Raw genomic sequence first — 25,939 nt, 5'->3', positions numbered from 1 at the left:
GAAGCAGAGCTCGCGCGAACGGCTTTCCATACACGACACCGGCCAACTGGCATAAGCGATACTGCTACTGAAGTTGAAAATACGGCACATACGTACCAGTCTGTATTCGTCCGTGGCGACGGCGCTGACGAGGCAGCGGTGCCGACGGCAGGGCGTTCGTCTGTTGTGGCTATCGCGGAATGGTCGCTTTCCCGTCCACCGCGTATCCCACAACTCTTGCCGCTCGTGCACTTAGAAGCGTTGAGCGTTCAAGTGGTGTGAGGTTGTTAAATGCAAGCCCGAGCTCCTCGGCGAGAGTTTTGTTCTCCGGATCAGGCGATTCCATGACTAGGGCTGCGGGTGCACTAGGTTTTACTAGCATTTTTAAAATGGCCGCCGTCTCGGTCGACTCCCGCGTGTGGGTGCTATATGGAGTCGACATACTAATAGCGTCCTCGATAAACACGCACCGGTGTTGCCCCCAAAACCGGCGCGGTGCACAGTGCCCCACGACGGTGCGTACCGGCACGGAGCGTTGATCGAGGACAAACGGGGCGGTTCTACCCAGGCGCCATCTCTTAATCGAAGAAATCAACTCATAAAAACGTTCACAAGTAACAATACAGCACTGTAATGAGACACAGCGCTATTTGAAAGTGGTATTTATTGAAGGCCAATAGGCAGTTTTAGCATATCGTTACGGTGTTTGCGTTACCGTTTACCGTGTTACCGGAAGCCGCTGGCGACGGTGAAGCCTATGCCGGTAAGTTACCGTTCGCGGTAACTCTCACGCTGTGCACTCACACATGCGGAACAACGTACTGCCACCGCTTCCACTAAACAGCTACATACAAGCTGCTTCTAATCTTCGTTTGAGCCATAATGCGAGTGCCTGTTTTGTTCCGCCCTTCCGTTACAGCAAGTACGTCTTCATCGTCTAGGCACTCCGGTAACAGTTCATGATAATTCGATCGAACGAAACGAATGTCAATCCCCAACTTTCTGGCAATGCATGCAGCCGTCTTTGAAGTACACAAAGTTCGCGTCCTCATTTACAATCACTGGCCGTTGTTACCGCCCGTTAGGAGACTGTCGCATCGTTGCCCGATGAATTCACAAGCACGCCATCCTTGTCAGCAACAATACACAGCTCCGTCCGCCTTGACACGAGTGCGGCGATGCGCCGTCGCTGCAGCCATGGAGGATCCATGGCTGCAGCAGACGGCGGAGGAAGCTCCTTCGCCGGCATCGTCCGCGATGCATCTCGGGACTGCACGCCGGCGCACCGTCGACTCTCTCGGTGCGCGGCGGTGCAACCAAAAATTGCCCCACGACGGTGCACCCCGGTTTATCGAGGACGGACGGTGCACACCGGTGCGGTTTATCGAGGATGAAAAGGCGCACCGGTGTGCCCCGGTGCGGTTAATCGAGGATGCTATAAGTATCTGTTTCATGGACCGGCCCGTGTGACACCATTGCTCACGTCACCAAATGTGCAATTTTAGCGGGAGATTTAAAATTTTGGCTTAAATTGCCTTATTTCTCAGTGAATAAAGCATAATTTGCTTGCGGGAAAGCGCTTGGGGTACTATGAAACACCTAATCTTTCGAATAAAACAAACTTTTGTTTTCTCTTCATGGCTCCTTTAAGTGCCCGTTTTGTGGAAGAAAAAGAAACAGCTAATGGGCACACAACACACAACCCGTGAATGTGTTTTCTAGCAGCTGGCTTCTGACGAGACTTGCATCATTGTTGGGACATTTTATAAAGCCCCTTACCACTAAGTAAATTCACTTGAGCAATTTTCCAAAACAGTTTACACAGTGCGGAGTTAAAAAGCAATAGAATGTGAAACGTCCCCTCACAATTGGAAACTCTTCCTGTTCACTACCCCAAAGGCTTTGACAGTAGACGCTTAAGCATGCTTCACCAGTTGCGAATACAAGCATTAGTGTCAAGTTGAACTCCGCAGAGTGCTTGGGATGGGCATATAGATGTCACAGCCACTTGGGATTTGTGCAAAGACTGCAAGCCTCCGAGATAAGCTCTCATCATCATTAGCCCATCCTGCTGAGAGTGAATGAAAGTATTGTGCCTGGTTATGTTCAATTCCAACCAAGCCAAACACAAGAGTAAAGAAGGAACGAGCCTATCAAAATACATACTCAAAGCAGATGCAGGAGGAAGTTCTGTTGCCTAACCAGGTTAGAGGAGGCGAAAGGTACTGGAGCGAAGGAAAGGGAAATAAGAGCCACGCAGTAATTTTAAGCCTTGCCTATCATTTCATTAAGACTTCCTAAGTTGAAACAACAATGGTACTAAGCAACAAATCTGAGCATAGAACTGAATTGTCACTTGTTAACCTTATGCACACCAGACTTTTAAAGGACTATTAGCAGAAGTTCCAAACTTGGCTCACACGGCGATCTTATCGGCTGCACTTCTCCCATGCTTGCACAGTTGGAGCTTGAGCCTCCTTGCACAAGAAGCCAGCCAGTCAGCGAATGGTTTCAGTGGTATCTTGAATAGATATATCTTTGGACGGGCAGTTGGGCTCCACCCACGGAAGTGCAACTGCGCTCCCTGCACGGATTCTGCAGCACTACGTGCACAGATCGTTTCTGTGGAATAGTCAGGATACATTTCTCGGCGACAGTACTACTGCCCCGGGGGAAAAATTGCAGAAGCTACATGCGAGATCGGATTGCGTTCGATGATGCCGTGCGCTACCTGACGACACTCGATTCGTGCACACGCTGACACTACGTCGCTCGCTACGGCGCGACGCGATGGAAAATACTGATCCCTACGTTTTATAATTGAGCCAGCACTCCAGAATCAGAACACAAGGCTTGGCATGGAAGAAGCGAAGCACAAGTAGACAACAAATGCAGGCGCGTAAAGCAAATAGCACGCGAACTGCAAAACAACGTGAAGCTTACAAAATATTAAATGACAACAGTACAGTTCTAGGAGCATGTAAAAAGCGGGGCGAAGCAGCGTGCAGAAAACAATGCGTTAGGCTTACCAAGACGTGCAACAGCAAGTTCACAAAAAATACCCAATCTAAATAATTACAAGCACACCTCCCAACAAGAAAAAAGCGCCGCGAGGCAGCCGCTGTACAGGGAGATAAGGACGTAACGATGCGTCAGGCCTGCCATTCGAACCACGGGCGGAGAACATCGGGACACAAGACGCGGCTGCCGTCGTCGTTAACACAAAAAAGTGGCATGATCAAATGACGTAAATATGACGTTTGTTTTGTGACGTCACAGGAAGTCACGTGATTACTTTAGCTTGACGTCACTTCTGCGTGGCAGCAGCTGTTGCCAGGGGGGCGCAGCTCGTGCCACGCGCGTGGCAGGAGACTTAACCAAAAAAATTAGCCCAGCCTCACTGACTTAACATTGTGAATGCTGATGTTAACAAGCCGCTTGGCGTACTCTAATCACAAACTAAGCTATATAGAACTTTTCAAAGCCAGCAGACAGATTTCCGTTCGCGCCAATTCAATTTTGCCGTGTTCCGCTGCTCGCGCCATGGAACCTTTTGTTACTTTTGAACTTGTAACACGGCCAGGAGGGGGCGCCGCGAGCGCTTTTTGTATGTGGGGGTATAAAACTTTTTGAAGGTATATTTTTATTGACTGCGTCGAAAATCAAGTAGCCATGTATTTTTAATTAAAAGCACTATGCAAATTTCACTTGTGTGTTGATGTCTCGCCTCAAATGTGCCTAATATTTTCTCTTTGCTCAAGAATCTCGACAAGTATAAACACTTCCACCAGATTTAGTTGTTTAAATATGCTCTGCCTGTATAAATGTTTCGTTAAGGAATTGTTTCAACTTTCTGCACGTGTGCTTGGTGCTTGTTGTACCCCTCTCCACATCGCTGCGCCCGTGTTACCACGCCTCGCCCCATGAAAGCCTCTACCAAGGGCAGCTTCGCTGTTGAACCGTTCTCGTGGTCGGAATTGAACCTGTGTCCCACGCGTTATGAAGTGTCTACTCGATTGCCCCATAATGCCAGCAAGGTCGAAGCAGTTTAGATTAGCACCCCTCTGTCTAACGACGACGACGCGAAGCTTTCTTCGAGCGAAATCAAATGGCAAAGAGTCGAAGTCAAATTTAAGCCGCTGTGGTCAAAAGTCCAGACTGCGTGCAAGGGAAATTCGAAGTGGTCCAACGTTGGTCCAAACCGTCTGCGAGTCAAAGTCCCAACTCAGACGACAACCAAGGAATCCCTCAAAAGAAAGCTTCGCGTTCAACCATCGTCGTCGTTAGACGGATCGGGGGGTGCATGATTTTTTGCCATTGTGGACTGCACAGAACTGTTCCAGAGGAGCTCCGTATTTTTTTTTTTTTTGCCCATAGAATTTTTATTGCTGGAGCAGTTTTGTACCAGAGTAACTCTGGTTTTGTACTGCCGTGTAAGTGCTCGAAACTGTTCTGCACATGCAGAAACAAACCGACCTTTTCTCCCTAGCAGACGAATTCTCGGCGGCCGAAGCAGACACGACGTCGAAGGAAAAAAGAGAAAAAATTAAAATCTTTTTTAAAACCATTTCTGCGTAATTCGAAGTTCAAAATTTAGATGTGGGGGGCGCAGCTCGTGCCACGCGCGTGGCAGGAGACTAATAGCAGACGAATTTTCGGCGGCCGAAGCAGACACGACGTCCAAGGAAAAAAGAGAAAAAATTAAAATCTTTTTTAAAACCATTTCTGCGTAATTCGAAGTTCAAAATTTAGATGTTTATGCTGATTGTACCATCCTGGACGTTCATAGAGGGCAAGAAAAATGGGCCCAACGCCGATCAAGGGACTTTAGGCCCAACGCAAAGCACCGCTTGCCTTCCTACACCGTGACCGCTTGTCAGAGTCAGTGGCGCTAGCAGTCATCCTGATACGTACGCCTTCGTACGAAGAACGCTGCGTGTATACATGCATACGTGTATACACAGCCTTTGTTGACAACTGACGCATGTGATTTTGTTCGAACTAATGTTGGTTGTGGGCGTGAAGTTTCTTGCCCGGAAAAAAGACATAGCCGTGAAGTGTTGTTCGCAGTGAAGTTGTAGCAAATTTTAAACCAAGGTCTGTCGCAGTACCATAAAATATCGGTTACTTCGTCATTGTGAAGCAGTTCACCGAAGGAAAGAAAACTTGGTAAACATGGACGCTTTTCATGTGGCCAAGTTGAAGTTCTCCCGTTGTCAAACGTGTTTTATTAGTATCCCCCGAGAATGGCCGAGGTTGGCAACGTCGTCGAACGTAAGTGTCGGTGTTAAAAACTGCTACTTTTACTGTCCCGTTTCTTTGTGTATTGAATAAGTGCGAAATTTTTCTGATGGGATATGAACACACCCTGTCTAACTAGCAACAAAAAAATGTCCAATATGTGTTTCGTGTTCAACATTACAAATAGGAATTGATAAAATTAATGTTCGTGCTGACGTTCGCGTGTGCGCTGAAAGTGGGTCTACAGAAACTTGCTCGCTTTGCCGGCCAGTTGAAAAAAATCGTCTGCTACTCAAGCTGGTAACTCGTGGACTGCATACGCTTCTGCTACTAGGGATGAGTGATGTAAACTTCATTCGTTACTCTTCAATCTGGTGTCAAAAACAAGAACACTGAATTGAGCATTTCTATAACAGTCGACCTCTTCTGCTGCTTGATTTCAGGCTTTTGTCGCAACATAATGAGTCGGTGCATGCGCGCTCGATTCGCTATGCAGACGCACCCATGAAAAAGGGGCAGGCGCCTCGTAGGTGTTGTGTAATCCCCCACCCACCCCGAGACGGCCGCCGGCTGTCAGGGCGCGTTGGCGAGTGAGTACGGCAATTTCACGACGCCTGACGAGTACGGCACGCATATCAATGCATATCGCTTCCCGAAGACCGCGAGGCGGACGGTTGCGACGATGGCAGCCGGTCTCGCGAACGCAATAGCTGCGAAGCGCACTGCACCGAATCACCAGTCTCCGGGAGGGGTGGTGGGGAGATTTCACAACGCCTACGAGACGCCAGCAGAAAAACGCGTTCTCAACGTCAGCTACTCTTGTAAGCAGGGTAGCGTGTGTTATGTGCACGCGCACATTGAATGTCCGGGTGCACGGAAACACGCAAATGAACGAGCTTGCTTCTCATAGCCGTCTTCCGTTGCTTTTCAGCCATTTATCTTTCACTTAAAACCCGCCGTGGTGGCTCAGTGGCCGAGGCGTTGTTCTGCTGAGCATGAGGATGCGGGTTTGATTCCCGGCCGCGGGGGCCGCTTTTCTGATGGAGGCGAAAAGCAAAAAACGCCCGTGTGCACGAACGACATTTCTAAGCACTTCAAATATCTCCAGGGGGTCAAAATTAATCCGGAGTCCTCCACTACAGTGTGCCGCATCGCCTGTGAAGCATCGGCGCGTTAAACCCTACAATCAATCAAACAATCTATCTTCCACTTAAATCGTAGAACACACAAACTTTCGCGAATTGTACGGCTTACTACATTGTTTCGTAAATAAAATTGTGAAATCTGCAGCTTATTGCGTTTGCAGTCAGAGTTACATCTTGCAGTTTCTAAGTGCAAATAATTATGCACCATTTGCACAAAAGCCCTGCTTATTAAGTCGTAGTACAGGGAAGGCGTGTTAATTCAAACTTCTGTAATCTGAATTTATGGATGATTCTAACTGTACAGTTTGGTCCGGCCAATTCTCCATAGAAGTCGATGTTTAAAGAAGCCTTTAAGTTTGAATCGAGCAGGTTCCGACATGAATAATTCTAACTACTCACCACCGCGGCGGCGCTTAAAGGAGCCATGAAGAGAAAATACAACTTCGTTTAATTTGAAAGAACTAGGATTCAGTATCTCACTCAGCTCAATTACAGCCACAAAAGATGTTTTTTTAACGAAAAAAAATCCAGAAATATTTAAAAACTTTCAAATTTTGTGCCACAGTGACATGTTATGAGCAAGAATGACGTCATACGGGCCAACAATAAAACATAATAACTGCACGTTAGCATTCAAGTGATGCGTTCAAATGGAACTAGAGGCCCCATTACAGACGTTCAGTCACGTGTCGTCGTGACAGGTGGGTTAGGCGGTCGCCAATCGCACAAACAAGGTTCCGTGGTGTCATAGAAAAGTTGCGGGAAATTGGCTAGGGGGTCGCGACTGCTTCACACGTTTTCTTTAATATCTCCGTTATTTGTTTGAAGATTGTGATGATATTGGTATCATTGTTCTCGGGACTAAGCAGTCTCTCTAATAAGCCCAACTTGTATTTTGTCTTCATGGCTCCTATAAGCACCTGGCACATGACCGGAGAAATGCACCCTGTGCCTACACAGGAGGCTGCTTAGAACGGAGAAGACAAAATAGGGTAAAACTAATGTAAATCCCATACGGGGGACGCTTGGGAAGAGATGTGCTTTGCAGACTGCATCGGTGAGAAAGCTAGTACGCTGGTGTGTGTTGTGCGCTCTCAGGCGAGGGCATCATATGTCAGGTCAGAAGCACAAAGCCTGTTGCTGCTAATGACGGCAAGGAGGACGAGGGTGAAGCGAAGTGCGGCCGTCCATTCAGAAATCACAGCCAATGGAATGCCACCCATCTCTTCTTTAGTTTTTAAGAAGGCGAAGATGAAGCTGCTGACTGCATTCGTTTGTTAGAGCAAAAGGTGTTGAGTGTAGCACTTAGGGATAAAATGCAGCCGACAATCACGGGCATTTTTAAGTATCAATGTGTTGATTTGCCCTTCTGCTTCGTAATTGCAGGGTACTGTTGTCATTCTTAACTTTCATCAGCAGTTTGAACTTTCATTAATTCGAATTGAGATGGCGCTCCCCTGCGGTTTAAATTAACGGGCTTTTACTGCAGTCGCAGTAGATGTTGTTAACTAAAGTGGACTTTAGCTAAGGTGGACTTATACCCCTGCCAGACGGCAAATTTATTGTCATTCCCATCGAATGTCATTCGTTCAAAATGACATTTGTTTGCTGACACACGAGAAAATGTAATGACAACATCAAAATGACATTACGGACCAAATAAGTTTGCGAAACCCGTTTGACTGCATTCTGCCAGCGAATGTATTATCTCGACATCATCATCATCACCAGCCTATCTACGCCCACTGCAGGGCAAAGGCCTCTCCCATTATTCTCCAATTACCCTGGTCCTGTGCTAACTGCGACCAATTTATCCCTGCAAACTTCTTGATCTCATCTGCCCATCTAACTTTCTGCCGCCCCCTGCTACGCTTGCCTTCTCTAGGGATCCATTCTGTTACCCTTAATGACCAACAGTTATCTTGCCTTCACATAACATGCCCTGCCCACGTCCATTTCTTCTTCTTAATTTCTACTAATATGTCTTAACACGCGTTTGTTCTCTGACCCACTCCACTCTCTTCTTGTCCCTTAATGTTACACCTATCATCTTCCATTCCATTACGCACTGAGTCGTCCTCAATTTAAGTTGTACCCTCTTAGTGAGCCTCCAAGTTTCTGCCCCGTAGGTGAGCACCGGTAAGATGCAGCTGTCATAAACTTTCTTCTTAAGGGACAATGGTAGGCTGCCATTCATTATCTGAGAATGCCTGCCGAATGCACTCCACCCCATTCTTATCCTTCGAATTATCTCTGCCTTATGGTTGGGATCCGGGGTCACAACTTGGCCTAAGTAGATATATTCTTTTACCACTTCCACTACCTCGCCCCCTATCCCAAACTGCTGTGCTGTCCCGAGGTTATTGATCATTACTTTAGTTTTCTGCATATTAATTTTCAGGCCCACAGTTCTGCTCCGTTAGTCTAGTGCGGAAAGCATGCTTTGCAATTCGTCCCCCGAGTTACTTAGCATGGCAATGTCATCAGCAAATCTGAGGTTACTGAGGTATTCTCCATTAACCCTTACTCCCACCTGTTCCCAATCCAACGTTCTGAATACTTCTTGTAAACATGCTGTGGATAACATTGGAGAGATTGTGTCTCCTTGTCCGACGCCCTTCCTTATAGGTATTTTACTGCTCTCCTTATGGAGGATGATGGTAGCTGTGGACCCATTGTAGATATTCTCTAGTATTCTTACATAATGCTCATCTACCCCCGGGTTCCATAATGCCTGAATGACTGCTAGGGTTTCAACCGAGTCAAATGCTTTCTCATAATCTATGAAGGCTATATAGAGGGGTTCAGAATACTCAGCGCACTTCTCTATCACCTGATTGATTGTGTGAATATGGTGCATTGTTGAATAACCTTTACGGAACCCTACTTGTTCTTTAGGTTGACTGAAATCTAAGGTTGCAGAAATTTTGTTAGCGATTACCTTGGTAAGTACCTTGTAGACGACTGACAGTAAGCTGCTCGGCTTGCAATTTTTCAAGTCCTTCATGTCACCTTTCTTATGGATTAGGATGATGTTCACGTTCTTCCAAGATTCCGGTACACTCGCGGTCATTAGGCATTGCCTGTACAGGTTTGCCAGTTTTTCAAGTACAATTTCTCCGCCATCCTTCAAGAGGTCTGCTGTTATCTGATCCTCACCAGGTGCTTTGCCCCCTTTCATTTCTTTGAAAGCCTTCCTTACTTCTTCAGTCGTTACTGGTGAGATGTCTATCTCCTCTGAACTACTTTCTCGTTCGGCATTATCCTGGATGTCCCGGCTACTGTACAGATCCCTATAGAACTCCTCGGCCACTGTGACTATAATATCCCTATTTGTGATGACATTGCCTTGCTTATCTTTAAGTGCATACATCTGATTTTTCCCCGCGCCAAGACGCCTCTTCACTGCTTTTCAGGCTACCTCCGTTCTTTACAGCGTATTCGATCCTCTCCATATTATACTTCCGTATGTCAGCTGTCTTACGCTTATTGATTAATTTCGAAAGCTCCGCTAGTTCTATTCTGTCAGCTGCGGTAGAGATTGTCATGGTTTGCCGTTTCCTAATTAGATCTTTCGTCTCCTGTGAAAGTTTACCAGTATACTGTCTAGCCATCGTGCCCCCGACTACTGCTGCACACTCCGTGATAATGCGTGTAAGGTTGTTGCTGGCTTCCTGTGTCGTAAGTTCGGCTCCCTAGGTAAGAGCTGAATATCAGTTCTGCAGCGCGATCCTGAATTCTTCTACTTTACGCCTTACTGTTAGCTTATTAATCGGCTTCTTTCGTACTAGCCTGTTACGGTACCTCCTCAAATCTAGCTTACGATGGTCACTACACCTTACCCTTCCGAGCACTTCCACATCCTTCACGATGCCAGGGTTAACGCATAATACGAAGTATATTTCATTTTTATGGTCCCCATTCGGGCTCCTCCGCATCCTCTTCCGGCTCTCCCGTTTACAGAAGAAGGTATTCATTATGCGTAGGTTATTCCGTTCTGCAACTCAACTAGTAGGTCCCCCCTGCTATTTCTGCAGCCCAGACCATAGTTCCCAACTGCCTTGTCTCCAGCCTGATTCTTGCCTACTTTAGCATTGAAGTCCCCCATAACTACGGTATACTGTGTTTTTACTTTAGCCATTGCCGATTCCACATCTTCATAGAAGCGTTCCATTACCTGGTTGTCGTGGCTGGATGTGGGGGCATAGTACCACCTTGAGCTTGTACCTCTTATTGAGCCTAATTACAAGACCTGCTGCCCTTTCGTTAATGCTATAGTATTCTTCTATGTTGCCAGCTATGCTTTTATTGACTAGAAATCCCACTCCCAGTTCTCTTCTGTCCTCTAGACCACGGTAACATAGGACGTGTCCATTTTTCAGCACCGTAAAGGCTTCACCTGTTCTCCTAACCTCACTAAGCCCTATGACATCCCATTTGATGCCCTTTAATTCCTCGAACAACACCTCTAGACTCACTTCACTAGATAAGGTTCTCGTGTTAAACGTTGCCAGGTTCAAATTCCAATGGCGGCCTGTCCGGGTCCAGGTATTCTTAGCACCCTCTGCTGCGTCACAGGTCTGACCGCCGCCGTGGTCAGTTGCTTCGCAGCCACTGGAGACTGAGGGCCGTGGGTTAATTGGCGTATTCACGGGAGGTTGTGGCCGTTACTACACCAGGGTGGCCAATCCTGCTCTGGTGAGGGATTGCGTTATCGGCAATGGTCACCAGGGTCAGTCCGCACCCCAAGCCCCATCTGCAATTCCAATCTCAACACAAGAGTCGCAAATATTGAAGCGCTTACTAAAATATTTTCTCAACAGAAGTTTTTAGCCATCGCAAGTGCCATCATTTGCAAATGGCATTAATTTTGGCCGTGTAGGAGCGTGTCAAGAAAATGGCAGGCATTCAGTCGAACGAATGACTTTCGACGGGAATGACATTAAATTTGCCGTGTGACAAGGGTATTAGCCTTACATAAAACTGCCAGCAATCGCTCTGCCTAGGCGACATTTTGTATCAAAGACTCTAAAAGCCACCACTCATCACTCTCCCACCAAAAATAACAATTTGAGGACTTTTCGTTCTGACTCTGATGTGGAGCGTCTACGTGACATGCATCATCACCTCATCGAGTTGAACTTGCCCCGGTGTCTCAGTGACCAAGGCATTGTACTGCTGAGTCTAATGTAGGTTCAATCCCGGTCGCGGTGGCTGCTTTTCTGATGGAGGCGAAAAGTGAAAATGCCCATGTGTCAAGATGTCAGTGCATGTGAAAGATCCCCAGGTGGTCAAATTTACTCCTGAGCCTTTCACTACGGCGTGCCTGGGGGTATGATTTAGCAACGTGAGCAATCGCCCCAGTTGGTATTCCATGGTTTTGGACAGTTGAGTGCAAAGAATAGACAGGGACTGAAAAAGGGACATGACACGAAGGCGCCTTTGGGTCGTGTCCTTTTTTCAGTCCTTGTCTACTATTGTTTTCACTCAACTGTTCAGAGCCTGGGGGTAGCTTCGACACGTAAAACACCGTAATCATTCGTCGAATTAATTGTCGCGTTCAAAGTAAGCACTACATGGCTGTGAAGCGCTGAGCAGATTAACGTTTTCGTGCCTTGTCTGGTAGTAGCAGCAGCATCAACGTACTGAATGAGCTCTCCATTGTTGCCGACAGGTTGCACAGAAACCCACTAGTAACAGCTTCCCGCTATGAGCTACTTCGTTGGACTTGTTTGGCTGACCCATTTCCCATTACATATTTTGTTTTTGGTGAAGTTTTCAGCAGCTGTGTAATCATCGCTACAAAAACACATGGGTGTGTTAAAAATGGTTGCTGTTTGTTTGCTGGCTGCCGCCCCACCTGAAATAAAAAAAAACATATTTTTACATTAATGTAAAAATACGTTCATGTAGGTGACCTCTTCTTGGAAGTGCGTTTAATTAAGTGAAGTGCAAAGTGCATTTAATGTAACTTTGTATTAAACTTGATGTACTTGTTGTTCTGCCTTGGCTTTTTTTTTATCGGCATCTTTACCGGGATAGTGAAGTGAAAGTACAGCTTTTTTTCCCTCTCTTACCTAAACTAATTGGTCTTGGGTAACTTGCCTTACCCCTCTACTGCAGCAAAGAATGCCGTCTTGTACTAAAACATTTCATAAACAACGATGAACTTTGAAATTTCCTGCTGTTTTCACTAAGTTGATGTCACGTACGACTACATTTTCAGAATGTTGTGAAATTCTGCCTCGATCTTATCCCAATATTTTCAAAAGCACCTTCCTTTTAACAACAACTCGATTGTATAACAATATCTCATTTACAAAGATACACGGAAACACTGTGATGCCCCTAAATACTCCCTCTGTGGACACCCCCACGGTTCACCTAATTGTGCTGTTCGGACTCTCAAGTGTTCTTGCCTGAGAAGTTTAGAACAACGGGTCTGCAACTCTCATCCTGTCATTATACCCACAAGGCTCGTTCCTCCCAGAAGACTCACAACAAGACCAAGACCTTCTCAATTCTAGAGTGCACTTCATCTTACCCCACCCTTTAGCCTGCTTCTTGGAACAGGCTTAGAGCCTGCCTTGTTCCGAACAAAAATTTTAAGGATGATAGTCTTTCTTGGGTTACCTAAACCCGAAAATTTGGTCTGCCTGCCTGCCTGCCTGCCTATCTGTCCGCGTGTCCCTTGATTCAGCCTTCCTGCCAAAAGTCAAATGCTCTTCAATGGGCCTGTAAGGCAGAATAAATAAATATATGGGCAAAACATTTCCAAGCCACTAAATATGGAAACACACATTGTGCTTGTCAACAATGTTCAAGGAAAAAAAAAGCATTAGGCATATTTGAGGCTAACATCAATACGTAAGGGGTATTTTCAGTGTTGTATAAATTAAGCATACATGGATGCTTGATTTTCGCGATAGCAAATAGAAAATGCAACCAAAAATACAAAAAGCACCAGCTCCCGTGACTTGTGCCTGGGGGGGGGGGGGTTACTCTAATAAGTCCCACAATAATGAAGGGTTCCTGTAGATGGTACTCAATCAGGGAAGTGCAGCAAAATTGAATGGGCAGGAGCGAACCTCTGCCGTGTTTATTGTGGGAGGATGGAAAGAGGAGGGAAAAAACGTGAGAGGTGGGCGGGGAGGGAAGAGGGGCATCTATGCGGCAGTGGTGGCACAAGACTATCATCTTTCGACGACATTTGTGACAAAGGGAACGTATACGGGCCCAATTTTCTTGTTTTTTCTTTCTCTCTCTCTCTCAAGCAAACCAGTCGGTGCAATGAGTACGATTAAGGGAAGCAAGCAAGGATAATATTGGTGCTGTTTATGTACAATTGGAGTGGCTAGAGTAATGAAGGATTGCAATCGTTGACACCATTGTCCACGTACAGAAATTCGAAAATCGGTGTCCGCAAACTGTATTCCTTAACATGTATTTAGCGCAGGCGGGTGGGGTTGCACTGAGCTTGCCCGTGCCCAGAAGAGCGTCGGCAAGTGCTATGCAGTAGTGCAATGGGAAATTTGTGTGAGCACTAAAGCGCATGTTGTTTTATGTTTTTCAGGAGGAGGTAGTCGTCTATGAGATAAGCTCACCCCAGGGAGATACAGTGACTCATGCTTGCTGGAGTGGGAGGACCACAGACGACAACACTGTGGAAATAAATGATTGCTTCGCACTTCATTGCGGCTTGCGCCACGATCAAGAGGTGAGTAGGCAAGAGGGTTGCGCGAGTTCAAGCGTTTCCACAGTTGAGCTCACACTGACCAAACTCGCGCTTACTATGAAGCAAAAATCACTGATGCACTCACTACCTTTTGGTGTAGTTGAAAGGTTCATGAAGTCAGCATAGTTTTCTTTTGAAAGAACTAGCCCTAGGTAACTCACTCAACTCCATTTCAGCCATTAGATACATTTCTAACAACAACAACAAAAAAAAAATTGGTCGCTATCCCACCCTCCGAAAGTGGATCTCCAGCGAAGCTGTTGTAAACCACTACAAATGGTGATGGAGTAGGGTATGAAATGTTTCTCGTCACTTCGGCAGGCTTGTCACTTGCGCTTGGCTAGTACTATAGATAAGGGTACAGAGCATCGGAACTCTTTTCTCCTATTGTTCCATGCTGCCGCCGTGATTATTGTTCAGTTGCTTTACGTGACATTTGTTCACGCTGTGATGGTGCAGGGGTGCCGCCATTTTGTTGCTTATGCGTTTTAGTCGGTAAACTTTGGTAGGCTTAGCTTGTCCTCCCTGCTCTGCAACTGCGCGCGACTGACATCGTTCTGAATGCGAATCCAAGATAAAGCGTGTAACAGAATTTCAGCAGCAGAAGTGTGCCCAAAGATGCCCTTTTGCTGCATCTTTGGTAGTGCTGTTTAACAAATCATCCTGGTCAAAGTTAAAGGAATACCGACACAAAATTTGTGTTAGGTTTTTTCCCTGCTATAGGCTCCTACGAGCCCGCTAATCATAGAATGGGACATTAGATTGTCGAACACAGCATAAATAATTAATTAGGGCTCCATTTATTTCTGTCAGTTTCGGTTTCGGTAAAGCGAACGCCGAGGCAGCCGCCATGACATGACAGGAAGGCGCATTTGATGTCACCGTTTCGTCGCGCCACAGCTGATGCTGGTCTGGGTGCGCTCACACGTGCAAGACAGGCCCGACCAGCCAGAGTCGCACATGGCGTCAGTTCCAAAAACTGTGACGTGATGCACAAGGCAGAAAAACGCGCGCCAATAGCACCGTGGCCACCTGGATACGCCACGGAAGCCCTGACGTCGGCTGCTTGGGTCGAAACGCATATGACGTCATGAGCTCACTTAATGGCGTGGATGAGCTTTCTCATGCGTGCGAAGATTAAAATTGATTTGAAATACATTCTACGGAAGAATTATGGTTTAAACTTCTGAGGGGGTATCTCCACATACAAAGGAAGCTTTTTACATACTAGTTATCTGAGCTTTGAAATTTTGTGAAATTAGTACTCCTTTAACGGCGAGGCCGTAGATGCAGCAATCTTGCAGCACTGATGAATGCCAAAATGGCCGCCGTTGCTGACTTGCGTGCAGTGGCGATACTGTTATACCTTATCTACTGATACTACATGGCTTCTTTGCCGGCAAATGCTGGGTCCTGCCTAGCCTAACGCATGCACTCGTCGTCTTGGGCAAGAACAGCTCTATTTCGTGACACTAGTCCCGCCTAGCCTTCAAAGATAATCTGCTAACATTATCTTTACCACGAACACATGGTGGGGGTAACACATCACCCATAATGCGGTTTCGATGCTTGTTATGAGGTTTCCTTATCTGAGCTCTATGCTGTATGCCTGATTAGCCTGATGTATGCGCTGGGCGTCTTAGGCCTTGCCGCCTTGACGTTTTTGTCGGTGGAGATTGTTTTTCCTTATGGCGATGAAACCGGTGGTCGGTAGAGGTAGACAGCTTTGTGGTAAAAGTGAAAGAAACGTTAAGGAACTTTCAAATTGTATGCTGGAGGGATGTAATGTGGACAGGAGTGACGTATTGTGGGTCGGCACTATAAACATTGTTGTTAGAGTGTTAACTGCACATTACCATTCGAGTGATACCATCAAATAAAACTAGAGGCACCACTGCAATCGCCCTCTCGGGTTTTTTGATGGTGGCTTAGCTCAGTGGCCAACAACCTCAGAAACAAGATTCTTCAACGCCATAAAGGTATCGCTGGAAAGTGGCTGTGGAGTCACCACTGCTTTATATGTTTTCTTCGATATCTCAGTTATGTGTTGGTAGCTTGTGGTAACACCGGTATAATTATTGTTAAGACAAGGCAGTATTTTCAAGGGGGGCACTGGTGTTAAAACGACTTCTTCTAATTTTCAAGTAAACTCTGTGAAACTTGTCAGTCTTGCTGCTTTTTTCCCACCGATTTCATATATGCCATTATTTTTTTCAGTTGGCCAATTAGTTCCCAAGATAATTAGAGATAATTAGCCATTTCTGGTCAAACAATAGACAAAACAGTGTTGGTCATAAAACTGTAATCTTTATATTTTTTAACAATATGAGCCCTGGTGAATGCAATAAGCAAAGCGGTTTTTTGATGCATCACATGGAACTTATTTTACAGCTCATTAAACTTGTGTTTGAAAGGGGAACTCAAAATGGTTCCTTACCACTGGTGCCACCAAAGTTTAATGAGCTGTAAAATTAGTTCCAAGTGATGCATCAAGAAAATTAGTTCTAAGTGATGCATCATCGATTATTGCATTCACCAGGGCTCATATAGTATTGGAAAATGTAAAGATTACAGTTTTATAACCAACTCTGTTTTGTTTATTGTATGACCAAAAATGACTAATTATCTCTAATTATCTTGGGAACTAATTGACCAGCTGGAAAAATAATGGCATATTTGAAATCAGTGGGAAAAAAGCAGCAAGACTGACAAGTTTCACAGAGTTTGCTTGACGTTGTTTTAAAGTTAAGACCAGTGATGTACCAGTTTTCCACGTTTACGAAACTTGTAGTTTGTTTTAGTTGCTCCTTTAAGGTCCAGTTATTATGAACCGCTCTTTTAACAAACAAAAGCTGTGTGACTATAAGAGGATTGCTATTGGTGGGCTGAACTGCAGGAAAAAAAAGATCGAAAATCAATATCTTCAATTATTTAATCCCTAGCACCTTCACAGCATGATGTTTTGGTTCTAGCAGCTCTTACGTTTGGTCAGAAATTGTTGATTTAAGTTTTATAAGGAATGCAGGGAAATGGGGAACAGTTATTGAATGTCTCTTTCTTGAAAAATCTTGCTCTAGTAACTTGTACAAAACAGCCTGTACCTGCGTTGTGCTTGATGTAAAATATTTTGTATTGATGGTTTCGGGCAAAGGGTGCAAAAAATAATGTTAAAGGGACAGTGAAGTGAATTTTTCAGACTTCTGTTCTTGTTTGCATTGCATAGACTGGCTCAAATAAACACTATGTTTATCGTTTATCCAGTCATTTATAAAGCCTGAAAGAAGAAATACTACCATGTGGAATCTGCGGCGGCCGCAACATCTAACAGCTGTGATGCACATTCGAGATGCGATGTGATTGGACCATGTCCAAGATAGGAATTCAAACCAGTTTCGGCATCGGTTCTGTGAAAGAATATGCTTGGTATTTGATGTTATCGTAGGCTGGACATTCTTGATATTTGAGGGATCGGCATACCGTGCTTCTGCCATGCTGTCCGCTGTAAAATGCGTCAGATAAACCTGCCAGCATGGCTTAAAATCATAATAATCACTAGTCGAGGCGTACGCAATGGCTGAGCGCCCTCCGCATTGCTGGAGACGGTCAAATGCGAGGCGCAGTGTTCCACCTTTGGAGTTTGCCTGGATCGCCAGAGACGGTCAAATGCGAGGCACAGTGTTCCACCTTTGGAGTTTGCCTGGCTCATGCCTGTGTCGTAAGAGGTGTGTGTACACTGGGCCGAGAGTCGGTTGATTTGGCACTATTCCCGCAAGCAATCAGTGCTTATGTCAACACCAGGCCAACGAAAACTCGCCAGCGCATAAGTGTCAGTCTGCGAAGAATTCTGTGAACTCGCTCGTGGAGCATGAAAGTTCCAGTGCAAAATGGTGAATTCAGCATGGGCAACATTACCCCAGAACAAATAAATCAACTTCAAAAAAAACAAAAACAAAAGGGCTATCGGGGATTCAAACTTGCGAATTGCAAAACAGTAATGTACCCAACACTCCATACCTCTTGGATATAAGCACAGCACTGCCTGGAAGGAAATATAAATTAAATATCATATACCCTGTTTAGCATTTCCAGCAGCTTAGATGACTATTTCTTAAATAACGCTCGTGCAGTAAGTGTGCACCAAATCCCCACAAATGTCTCATCAATAGCGACTGCATTCCTCAGACAGAAAAGCAATCGCAAACGTGGGATCGTGCTGCTAACCACTGTGTATAGTTCACCCAGTGCAAAGTGCTTCCTGCACCTGGTTTTCCGCTTTCATTAAAAGTTTCAGTTGATCTTAATTCCTCACTAGCTATGTTAAGTTGATCTTAATTCCTCACTAGCTATATTAACTTTGCTGACTCTTCTTCTGTCTTTAATTGGCCTTAGATTTTTCTTGTAGCATACCAGTCAGTGAAGCATCACATGTGCACTTGTGTGGAGCTACTTGGGCTTTATAAAAGACTTTACTATGATACAGTCTACAAAATAACAAACTAAAGGCACATTCTTCCAGGCACTGGTCGTTTCGTGGCTTAGTTTCAAATGAGCGAACGAACCGGTCGACTAAACGCTGGGCCGACTGACCCTGTCGGAGGGTCGGGGAACCATGCAGTAGCACAGTCAAGCCGAGCTATCGTGAGTGAGTGTTGTGCAAAACGTCATAGGAAATTAGCAAGGAGGGTGCAGAGAGGAGGACAGCACTTTCGCATTGATTTTTCTGCTAAAATAAAGTTGTGTAAACACATCGAGAGTGGTCGAAACATGTCCTAGAGTCTCCAGACTACAATTTGCTTACTAAGTAATCCCACAATGTTTACAAATCACTTCAGTGTCGTTTTAAAACAGTGGTGGTATACTTTCCAGTTTTGTATGCAAACTATCGTTACTCACAACACAACATGGCTGCAACAAATATGGATAGGAAAACAGTGAAGTTCAAATGCTCCAATATATCAAGCCTTCTTCTGTGCAGCCTATTCAAGTTAATGCATATAATTACTAGCTTGATGACAGCATTTATGCATTAGAACGTGTTTACTTGGCATTAAAAATTTGCTAGAGTTGTGTGTATGCTTAAAAAAAATCATGTGAACAAATGTTTGACAATAAACGAATGCACATTAGGGGTAGTGGGTTTTAGCTGTACTATTTTGTTTCAATCCTTTTTGTTTTTCTTTTTTCAGGTTTTTGTACAGAGGATACGTGAAAGTGTCCACTTTGCCAGCGAGGTTAAAATAAGACCATCATCTGCTGCTGACTTTGCGAAACTTGTAAGCATGATTTGCTCGCACTCCGAGACAACACTAAGCCCAGAATTTTACAACATGAATGGTTTTTGAGAAGGCGTGTGCCTTTATGTTGGCTGCAGTCAAATAACTGCCGCCGTCATTGTTGTCAGTGTAACCGTCGATTCTGGATTTGCAGAAAGGCTAAATGGGCCTTTGTCATTGTTTGGTGATGCAGTATTGGCAAAGATGCCAAATCCTCGCTGTTGCTTAACCAATGGATGGGGAAATGGCCAAGTTTGAGTCTTTTTTGGGTGCTTCCACAAAGAAATATTTTCTCTTGAGCGACTGGACACATTTAGCATTGTTACACATGTCAATGAAAGACCATTGACATCTTCACAACTGCGATTACCGCCATGAGAAAGCCCGAAGAGGACGGGGGCTGAAAATCAGTCAAGGAGTCAAAGGTAGGAAGAGGGCACCAGGCGTTCTGTCAATCACGGTTACAGTGCTCAAAGCTACTGGGCAAAGTTTCCATTCGCTCCGCGTCTGGCCCTGGCGACTCGGTGGCTGGGATGCGTCAATGGATAGGCGACCAGGCTTTGTTAGGCGCTCCACGTGTTTACAAAGCAAAAAAATTTTGGAGACGCAGAGCATAATTACAGGCGTGCAGAGTATGGAAAATACTTTAAGACGAGCCGCCCGAGTGCCGATGGCTGTCGCTAGGTTTGCTTTTAGTTGGTTGGCTTTCACTTGTGTTATATTTGTGTTTTGCGGAATACCTCCGGGTTTCCGTATGAGAGTGAGAGGTGGGTCATGTGACTATTTTGCACTCACCTAAGTTTGTTTGTCACTGCGGCCAATCAGTGGCCTAGGGTGGTTTAATCAATATGAACCATCCTCACTCTCAAATTGGGACGTCCCGGTTGTGGGCAAGGTTTTGGTGGTAAAACTGAGGAATTTAATGTTTTAGGAGAACGGGAGAGGAGAGCCTCGACGCGGGCCTTGCCCGACCTCTTTTATGCGATCATGAGCCTTGAGAGTTGTAAATACGTAGTGTAAATAAAGTGTAGATATTGTACAATTGCTTGGAGTAGCTCGTCGTTTGCAACGTGCTGTCGACCATGAGCCATCGTTTCATCGGGCATCGAATCGATCTTTGGGCGGCTGATCCACCCGATACGGGTCGCATTCATGATCATCTTCTCGTTGTTATTTTAACGCTTGGGTTCAAATTTAGCTCTAAACGTGGCCTTCGCTCTCGAAATGTAAACAAACGAAGCTGAAACTGGAAGAGGAGTTGCCGATAAATACGCCAGCTGCCGATAGTTGTCTGCAAAGTGCCGTTTTGAGTTTTTGCGGGAGGTTTGAAATGATCGGAACTCTGCGTCCGATGGCCTATGACGCCGTAACGAAAGAGTTAAAGGGACCATGAAGGCAAGATACAGCTTTGTTCATTTCGAAGGAACTAGCGTTTGGTAGCTTGCTCAGCTCCATTGCAGCCACGAAAGACGTTTTTGTAACCCAGAAAATGCAAAAAATAAAGAAAACTTTCAAATGTGTTATGCACAAGGGTGACGTACAAGGAGGTTACCAGTGTGCTGACTGCACGTTAGCATTCTAGTGACATGATCTAACGGTGCTAGAGGCCCCATTACAATCGCCCAGATGTGTTTCTTGGCATTGGCTTAGGTTGGCGACAGCCAGTCGCACAAACAAGATGATTCTGTGATGTTATGGAGACCTCACCAGCAAGTGGCCGGGGAGCTGCCGCTGCTTTCGGCAGTACCTAATGTAGATTATTCGTTAGAAAATTGCGGTAAAATCGACATCATTGTTGTTGGGACAAAGCAATCTTTTTAATGCACTAAACTTGTATTTTGTCTCTATGGTGTCTTTAATTTAATCAAGAAGAGAGCAGGAGGGAGAAAAGTGAAAGTGTACGATGGCCCAGCCATGGGAGATAGTGCACTGGTGCCCTTGTGAGTGCGGCATTCACACCACGGTGGAACTGCGATGTTTCACTCATAGGAGCGACACAGGTTCTATACGAGGAGGAATTTATCGTAGTCATCACATTCAGTGTTTGAACCGATTCCCGTGAGCAAAGAATTTTCCCTGAATTTGTCCGCCCCCATTGTTTTCAGGCTGCTAGTGGAGACACGATTGAAACTGCACTCATGCGGAGCACCCGCCTAGTGTGGCGGGGCATGACGTTTCCTATCTGGGTATCCTCTTCTTCACCCCCTGTTTCGGTTTACGTCGGTGAGTAACTTGCCTTTGTGCTGGCCGGTTTTAAACTACTGGACGAAGCAGAGATGTTGTCTCCATGCATCTTTTTTTTTTTTTGAAAGGGAAGTTGTGTATGCTTCTATTTGTAATGTACGCTTTTCGCCACATCCATCCAATCTGATCACTTGTTGGCGTATCGACTGATCAATTGCTTGGTTAGTTACTTCAAATTGAAAAAAAAAGGCACATTTATGGACAGTTATCGAAGTCTGCAAAGGTTTAAATTGCTCTTGGGAAAAAAGAGAAAGCAAAAAGATCAGGGCAGGAGCGTCACATTAAAATCAACTTTAGAAGGACTAGGGCACAATTTGGGTACTGTTGTCAACCAACTGAACTGTAATAGTGTTGGCCACCACCCCAGTGCAATCTCTCTATAAAGGTCTCCGTTCGGCGTCGTTTTATGCTACCCCTAGCCCTGTAGCCCTGTGATGTACTTACTTGGGGGGAAGAGCCGAGAATGGGCAGTCAGCTCACTAATATGGGGCTGCCATGAGGGAACAGAAATTTAAAATCGCCGATCTAGACAAGTAAAGCCTGACAGAGCATTTTATGATGTAACAGCTCATTTAATAAAACAGTTTAGCGATAGGCTCTCTTCTGATTTCAAACCATGACAGGGACTGAAATTGGATGACCTGAGCTACCAAACGTTTGGTGCCTTTTGAGAAGATGGTGTGATTTTGTCATGATTCTTTCAACTTTAAATGTTGGCACCCGGTTGCGAGAGGCACTCAAGCGACGGCGTTATGTCACCATTGCCCATTCAGCCATCTGTAGCGTTCTGCTCCAATTCATGTTGGTTTCCCATCATGTTATTGTGTTGTAGCCGTTTGTTGATCACCTTCTCACCACTCAGTAACTATGCATTTTATTTGAAACACTTCGAGTACCAGCTGCAAGCATCCATGGCTATTTTAATGTTCGATTGATTTGGTTGGTATCAGCCAATTTTGCAAGTTAGACTTACACCGTCACAGTTTGAGGGCAGGAAAGGGGCTCATTGCATACCTTGTTGATTATCTGAGTGAAATTTGCATTAAAAATGGTGTGAGTGTTGTTCCGAGGAGCCAGTTTTTCAATTGTAACAAAGTTTTTAGACTTACACGGTCACAGTTTGAAGGCAGGAAAGTGGCTCATTGCATACCTTGTTGATTATCGGAGTGAAATTTGCATTAAAACTGGCGTGAGTGTTGTTCCGAGGAGCTAGTCTTTCAATTGTAACGATGTTTTTAGACTTACGGAGGAAAGTGGCTCATTGAATACCTTGTTGATTATCGGAGTGAAGTTTGCATTAAAATTGGCGTGAGTGTTATTCCGAGGAGCCAGTCTTTCAATTATAACGAAGTTGTGCATTGTCTTCATGGTCCTGTTGAACGTTTAAGCCGTCACAGTTTGAGGGCAGTAAATTGGCTCATTGCATACCTTGTTGATTATAGGAGTAAAATTTGCATTAAAATTGGCGTGAGTGTTATTCCGAGGAGCCAGTCTTTCAATTCTAACAAAGTTGTGCATTGTCTTCATGGTCCCGTCGGAAGTTTAAAGAAGAGATTTGGTTCCAACTTGCCTTGCAGTGACTGCTATTTGTATCCTTTCTCATGGGTCACTAATTTTCATCTCATACACGGGGATTGCATGACTTTGTGCCCGCTGTATTGCAGAGTCCGTCTCACCTGACTGCAGGCTTTTAGTGCTCGTCCAGAACTGCAAGCTCGAAATCCTCCCAGCAGACTCACTCACCCAAGGGGCAAGCGCGCACGGCAGCCATTCACCTAGGAGCCCAGCGGGCGGCAGGGGGGGAATTTGGTCCTACATTGGAAATATTTGGGGGCGAGCAGGCCCGTCTTCCCAGGGTGCGTCGTCGGAGTTGAGTGATTCGTCGTCTGCCTCCTCGGTGCCGCGTGAACAGCAAGCCGAAGTGTCTCTCACGTGGAAGAGTGCCGTCAGCTTCAGCGCTCGGGTGATTCCCCGCAAACACTTGCCGTGCACGCAGCAGGTGGAAGGTGGCGTCGACAAGCTCCTACACGAGCACCCCACCACGGTGTTCGTGTCGAGGACGTTGCTCGGTGGCGAGGACGTTGGTGACCACGACTCGGCTGAAACTTTTGCAGCTGCGATTTCGAAGATTGCCTCACCGCGCGAGAAGCAGGAAAAGGCGGTCGCTTCAGACGCCAAGGGTCCGTCGAACGCCGCGAAAATTAAGAATAGGGCGCAGGCGAACCTGCCTGACTGTGAGACGTGCTTCGTGCGTGTCTTTGTGGTTCCCGTGGACTGGGATGCGTTCCAGTCGTTGCACGGCACCGACTTTGTACTTGTTGCGGACACTCTTCGGCGACAGTTGGGCCTCGACTACGCAAGCAGGGTGGAAGTGAAGCCGCTGGCGGAAGATGAACGGCCCGTTCCGGTGCTGTCGGTCGCCCTGCATCCCCTCGGCTGGCAAGTGAGTATTCGGTATTTTCTCAGGTTTTTTTTTTTTCATTTCTTCACTGTTCGCGTGTATTGTCTATTTGGTTATTTTTGAAGCTGCTGCTTGGGCTTCTCGATGTGTCCAGCATTGTAGAAAAATTTTGAGAGGTTTCTTGTTGGGAAAAATGTAATATAGTTCTAGTAAGGGGCGTGGCTTTTTGTTCACCGCATCAGCTTGGCATATGGGCGTACATATAGTTGTGCAATTGTTTTGTGGCACATAGTTTGCTGCCGAGTAAATTGATGGGGAGGTAAGTAAGGTGATGTTGAAATGTGCACCTTTATATAGTAATGAGGTCTCTATAGAGTTGAACGTGAGGGGATAGGAATCGAATTAACTGAGGCTGAAAGAATCAACTGCATCACATAGACACGAGGAACGGGTCAGTGGTTGTGGCGTCACTTAGCAAGCACTCTGGTTGGCTAATACTATTTTTGTTACTGCATTCACCACATGCCCTAGAGACACTGCACACGCATGCACACTAACAAGGGAAGAGCTCATATCTCTTGCCTTGGATACACGAAAGGAGTGTTGTCCCTGTGTCCTTTCGGTTTTTTTTTTCTTCTTTAATCTCGGTGAACTGCACTGTGTCGTGCTAAAACGCCACCTCCAGGTTATATGTTTTAACAGAGAAGCTGCTGAGCAAATCGTTAATGTGTGGTGTCCGCAGTTAAAAATACCAAGAAAATGTCGAGCGCACGTGAATGCGTTCTTCGCGGTGACCGCCCGGCAGTTAAAAAAAACAAGAAATTACTGAACGCTCATGTGCATGGCTCGTGACGATCGCTCAGCTTCCGCGGCACACGTTTGTCAAGCTAAGTACACCTACTTAGGGAGATTAGCCAAGGCTGCGACGACGCCCGGCAGTTAAAAAAAACAAGAAAATTCCGAGCGCTTGTATGTGCGGGCCTAACGGCAACCACCCAGCATTCCCTGCACATGTTTGTCATGCCAAGCGTACCGACTTAAAGGAGCCATGAAGACAAAATACAAGTTGGGTTTATTAGAAAGACTGCTTAGTCCCAACAATGATACCAATATCATCACAATCTTCGAACAAATAACGGAGATATTAAAGAAAACGTGTGAAGCAGTCGGACCCCCTGGCCAATTTCCCGCAACTTTTCCATGACATCACGGAACCTTGTTTGTGCGATTGGCGGCCGCCTAACTGACCTGTTGCGACAGCACATGACTGGACGTCTGTAATGGGGCCTCTAGTTCCATTTGACTGCATCACTTGAATGCAAACGGGCAGTTAACGCACTGAAAATTATGTTTTATTGTTGGCCTGTATGACGTCATTCTTGCTCATAACACGTCACTGTGGCGCGAAATTTGAAATTTTTTAAATACTTCTTGCTTTTTTTCATTAAAAAAACATCTTTTGTGGCTGCAATGGAGCTGAATGAGATACTGACTCCTAGTTCTTTCAAATTAAACAAAGTTGTATTTTCTCTTCATGGCCCCTTTAAGGCAATCGGCCAAGCTTGGCAAAAAAAAAAAAAAACATTGTTCGCCGTAATCGCACACGTGATAGTGTACGCCCCTCCAAGGTGAGGTCTAATAATTGTAACTTACAAGAAAATGAAGGAAGCTCACACTTAAAGCAACAATGATGGAGTAAAGGTGAAGAAGCAAATCAGCTGCAATCGTGTACTTAAATCGTCGTGATGGTCATGAAGGTTGTGTACAGCTTCGCTACTTTCAAGTTTGGACGTTAGTGTGAGCTTCCCTGATTTCTTTTTTCTAGGTGCATTCCATTTTTTCTCTTGTGCACTCTTTCTTTGCGAGCGAAGCAATTTCTGGCCTTCTTTCCTAAGAGACCTTGGAAGGAAGTCTTAAGATA

General features: G+C 45.5%; 1 protein-coding gene across 1 annotated transcript in view; it reads left to right on the top strand.

The window, feature by feature from the left end:
* The first annotated feature begins 4,913 nt into the window (after positions 1 to 4,913).
* Positions 4,914 to 25,939, top strand: part of LOC144169287 (peroxisomal ATPase PEX1-like) — a 156,216-nt gene continuing 135,190 nt past the window's right edge. Inside the window, exons 1-5 of the mRNA XM_077698364.1 lie at positions 4,914 to 5,253; positions 13,939 to 14,082; positions 19,287 to 19,373; positions 21,479 to 21,596; positions 23,282 to 24,060. Coding sequence (XP_077554490.1) covers positions 5,155 to 5,253; positions 13,939 to 14,082; positions 19,287 to 19,373; positions 21,479 to 21,596; positions 23,282 to 24,060 — 1,227 coding nt within the window. The 5' untranslated portion in view covers positions 4,914 to 5,154. The remainder of the gene's footprint in view (positions 5,254 to 13,938; positions 14,083 to 19,286; positions 19,374 to 21,478; positions 21,597 to 23,281; positions 24,061 to 25,939) is intronic.

Source organism: Haemaphysalis longicornis, unplaced genomic scaffold (assembly GCF_048455015.1).
Source record: "Haemaphysalis longicornis isolate Haplotype H1 unplaced genomic scaffold, Haemaphysalis longicornis Haplotype H1 scaffold_2, whole genome shotgun sequence".
Lineage (NCBI taxonomy): Eukaryota > Metazoa > Arthropoda > Arachnida > Ixodida > Ixodidae > Haemaphysalis > Haemaphysalis longicornis.
The sequence above is the reverse complement of the archived record's forward strand: the minus strand, read 5'-3'. Positions and strand labels throughout refer to the sequence as shown.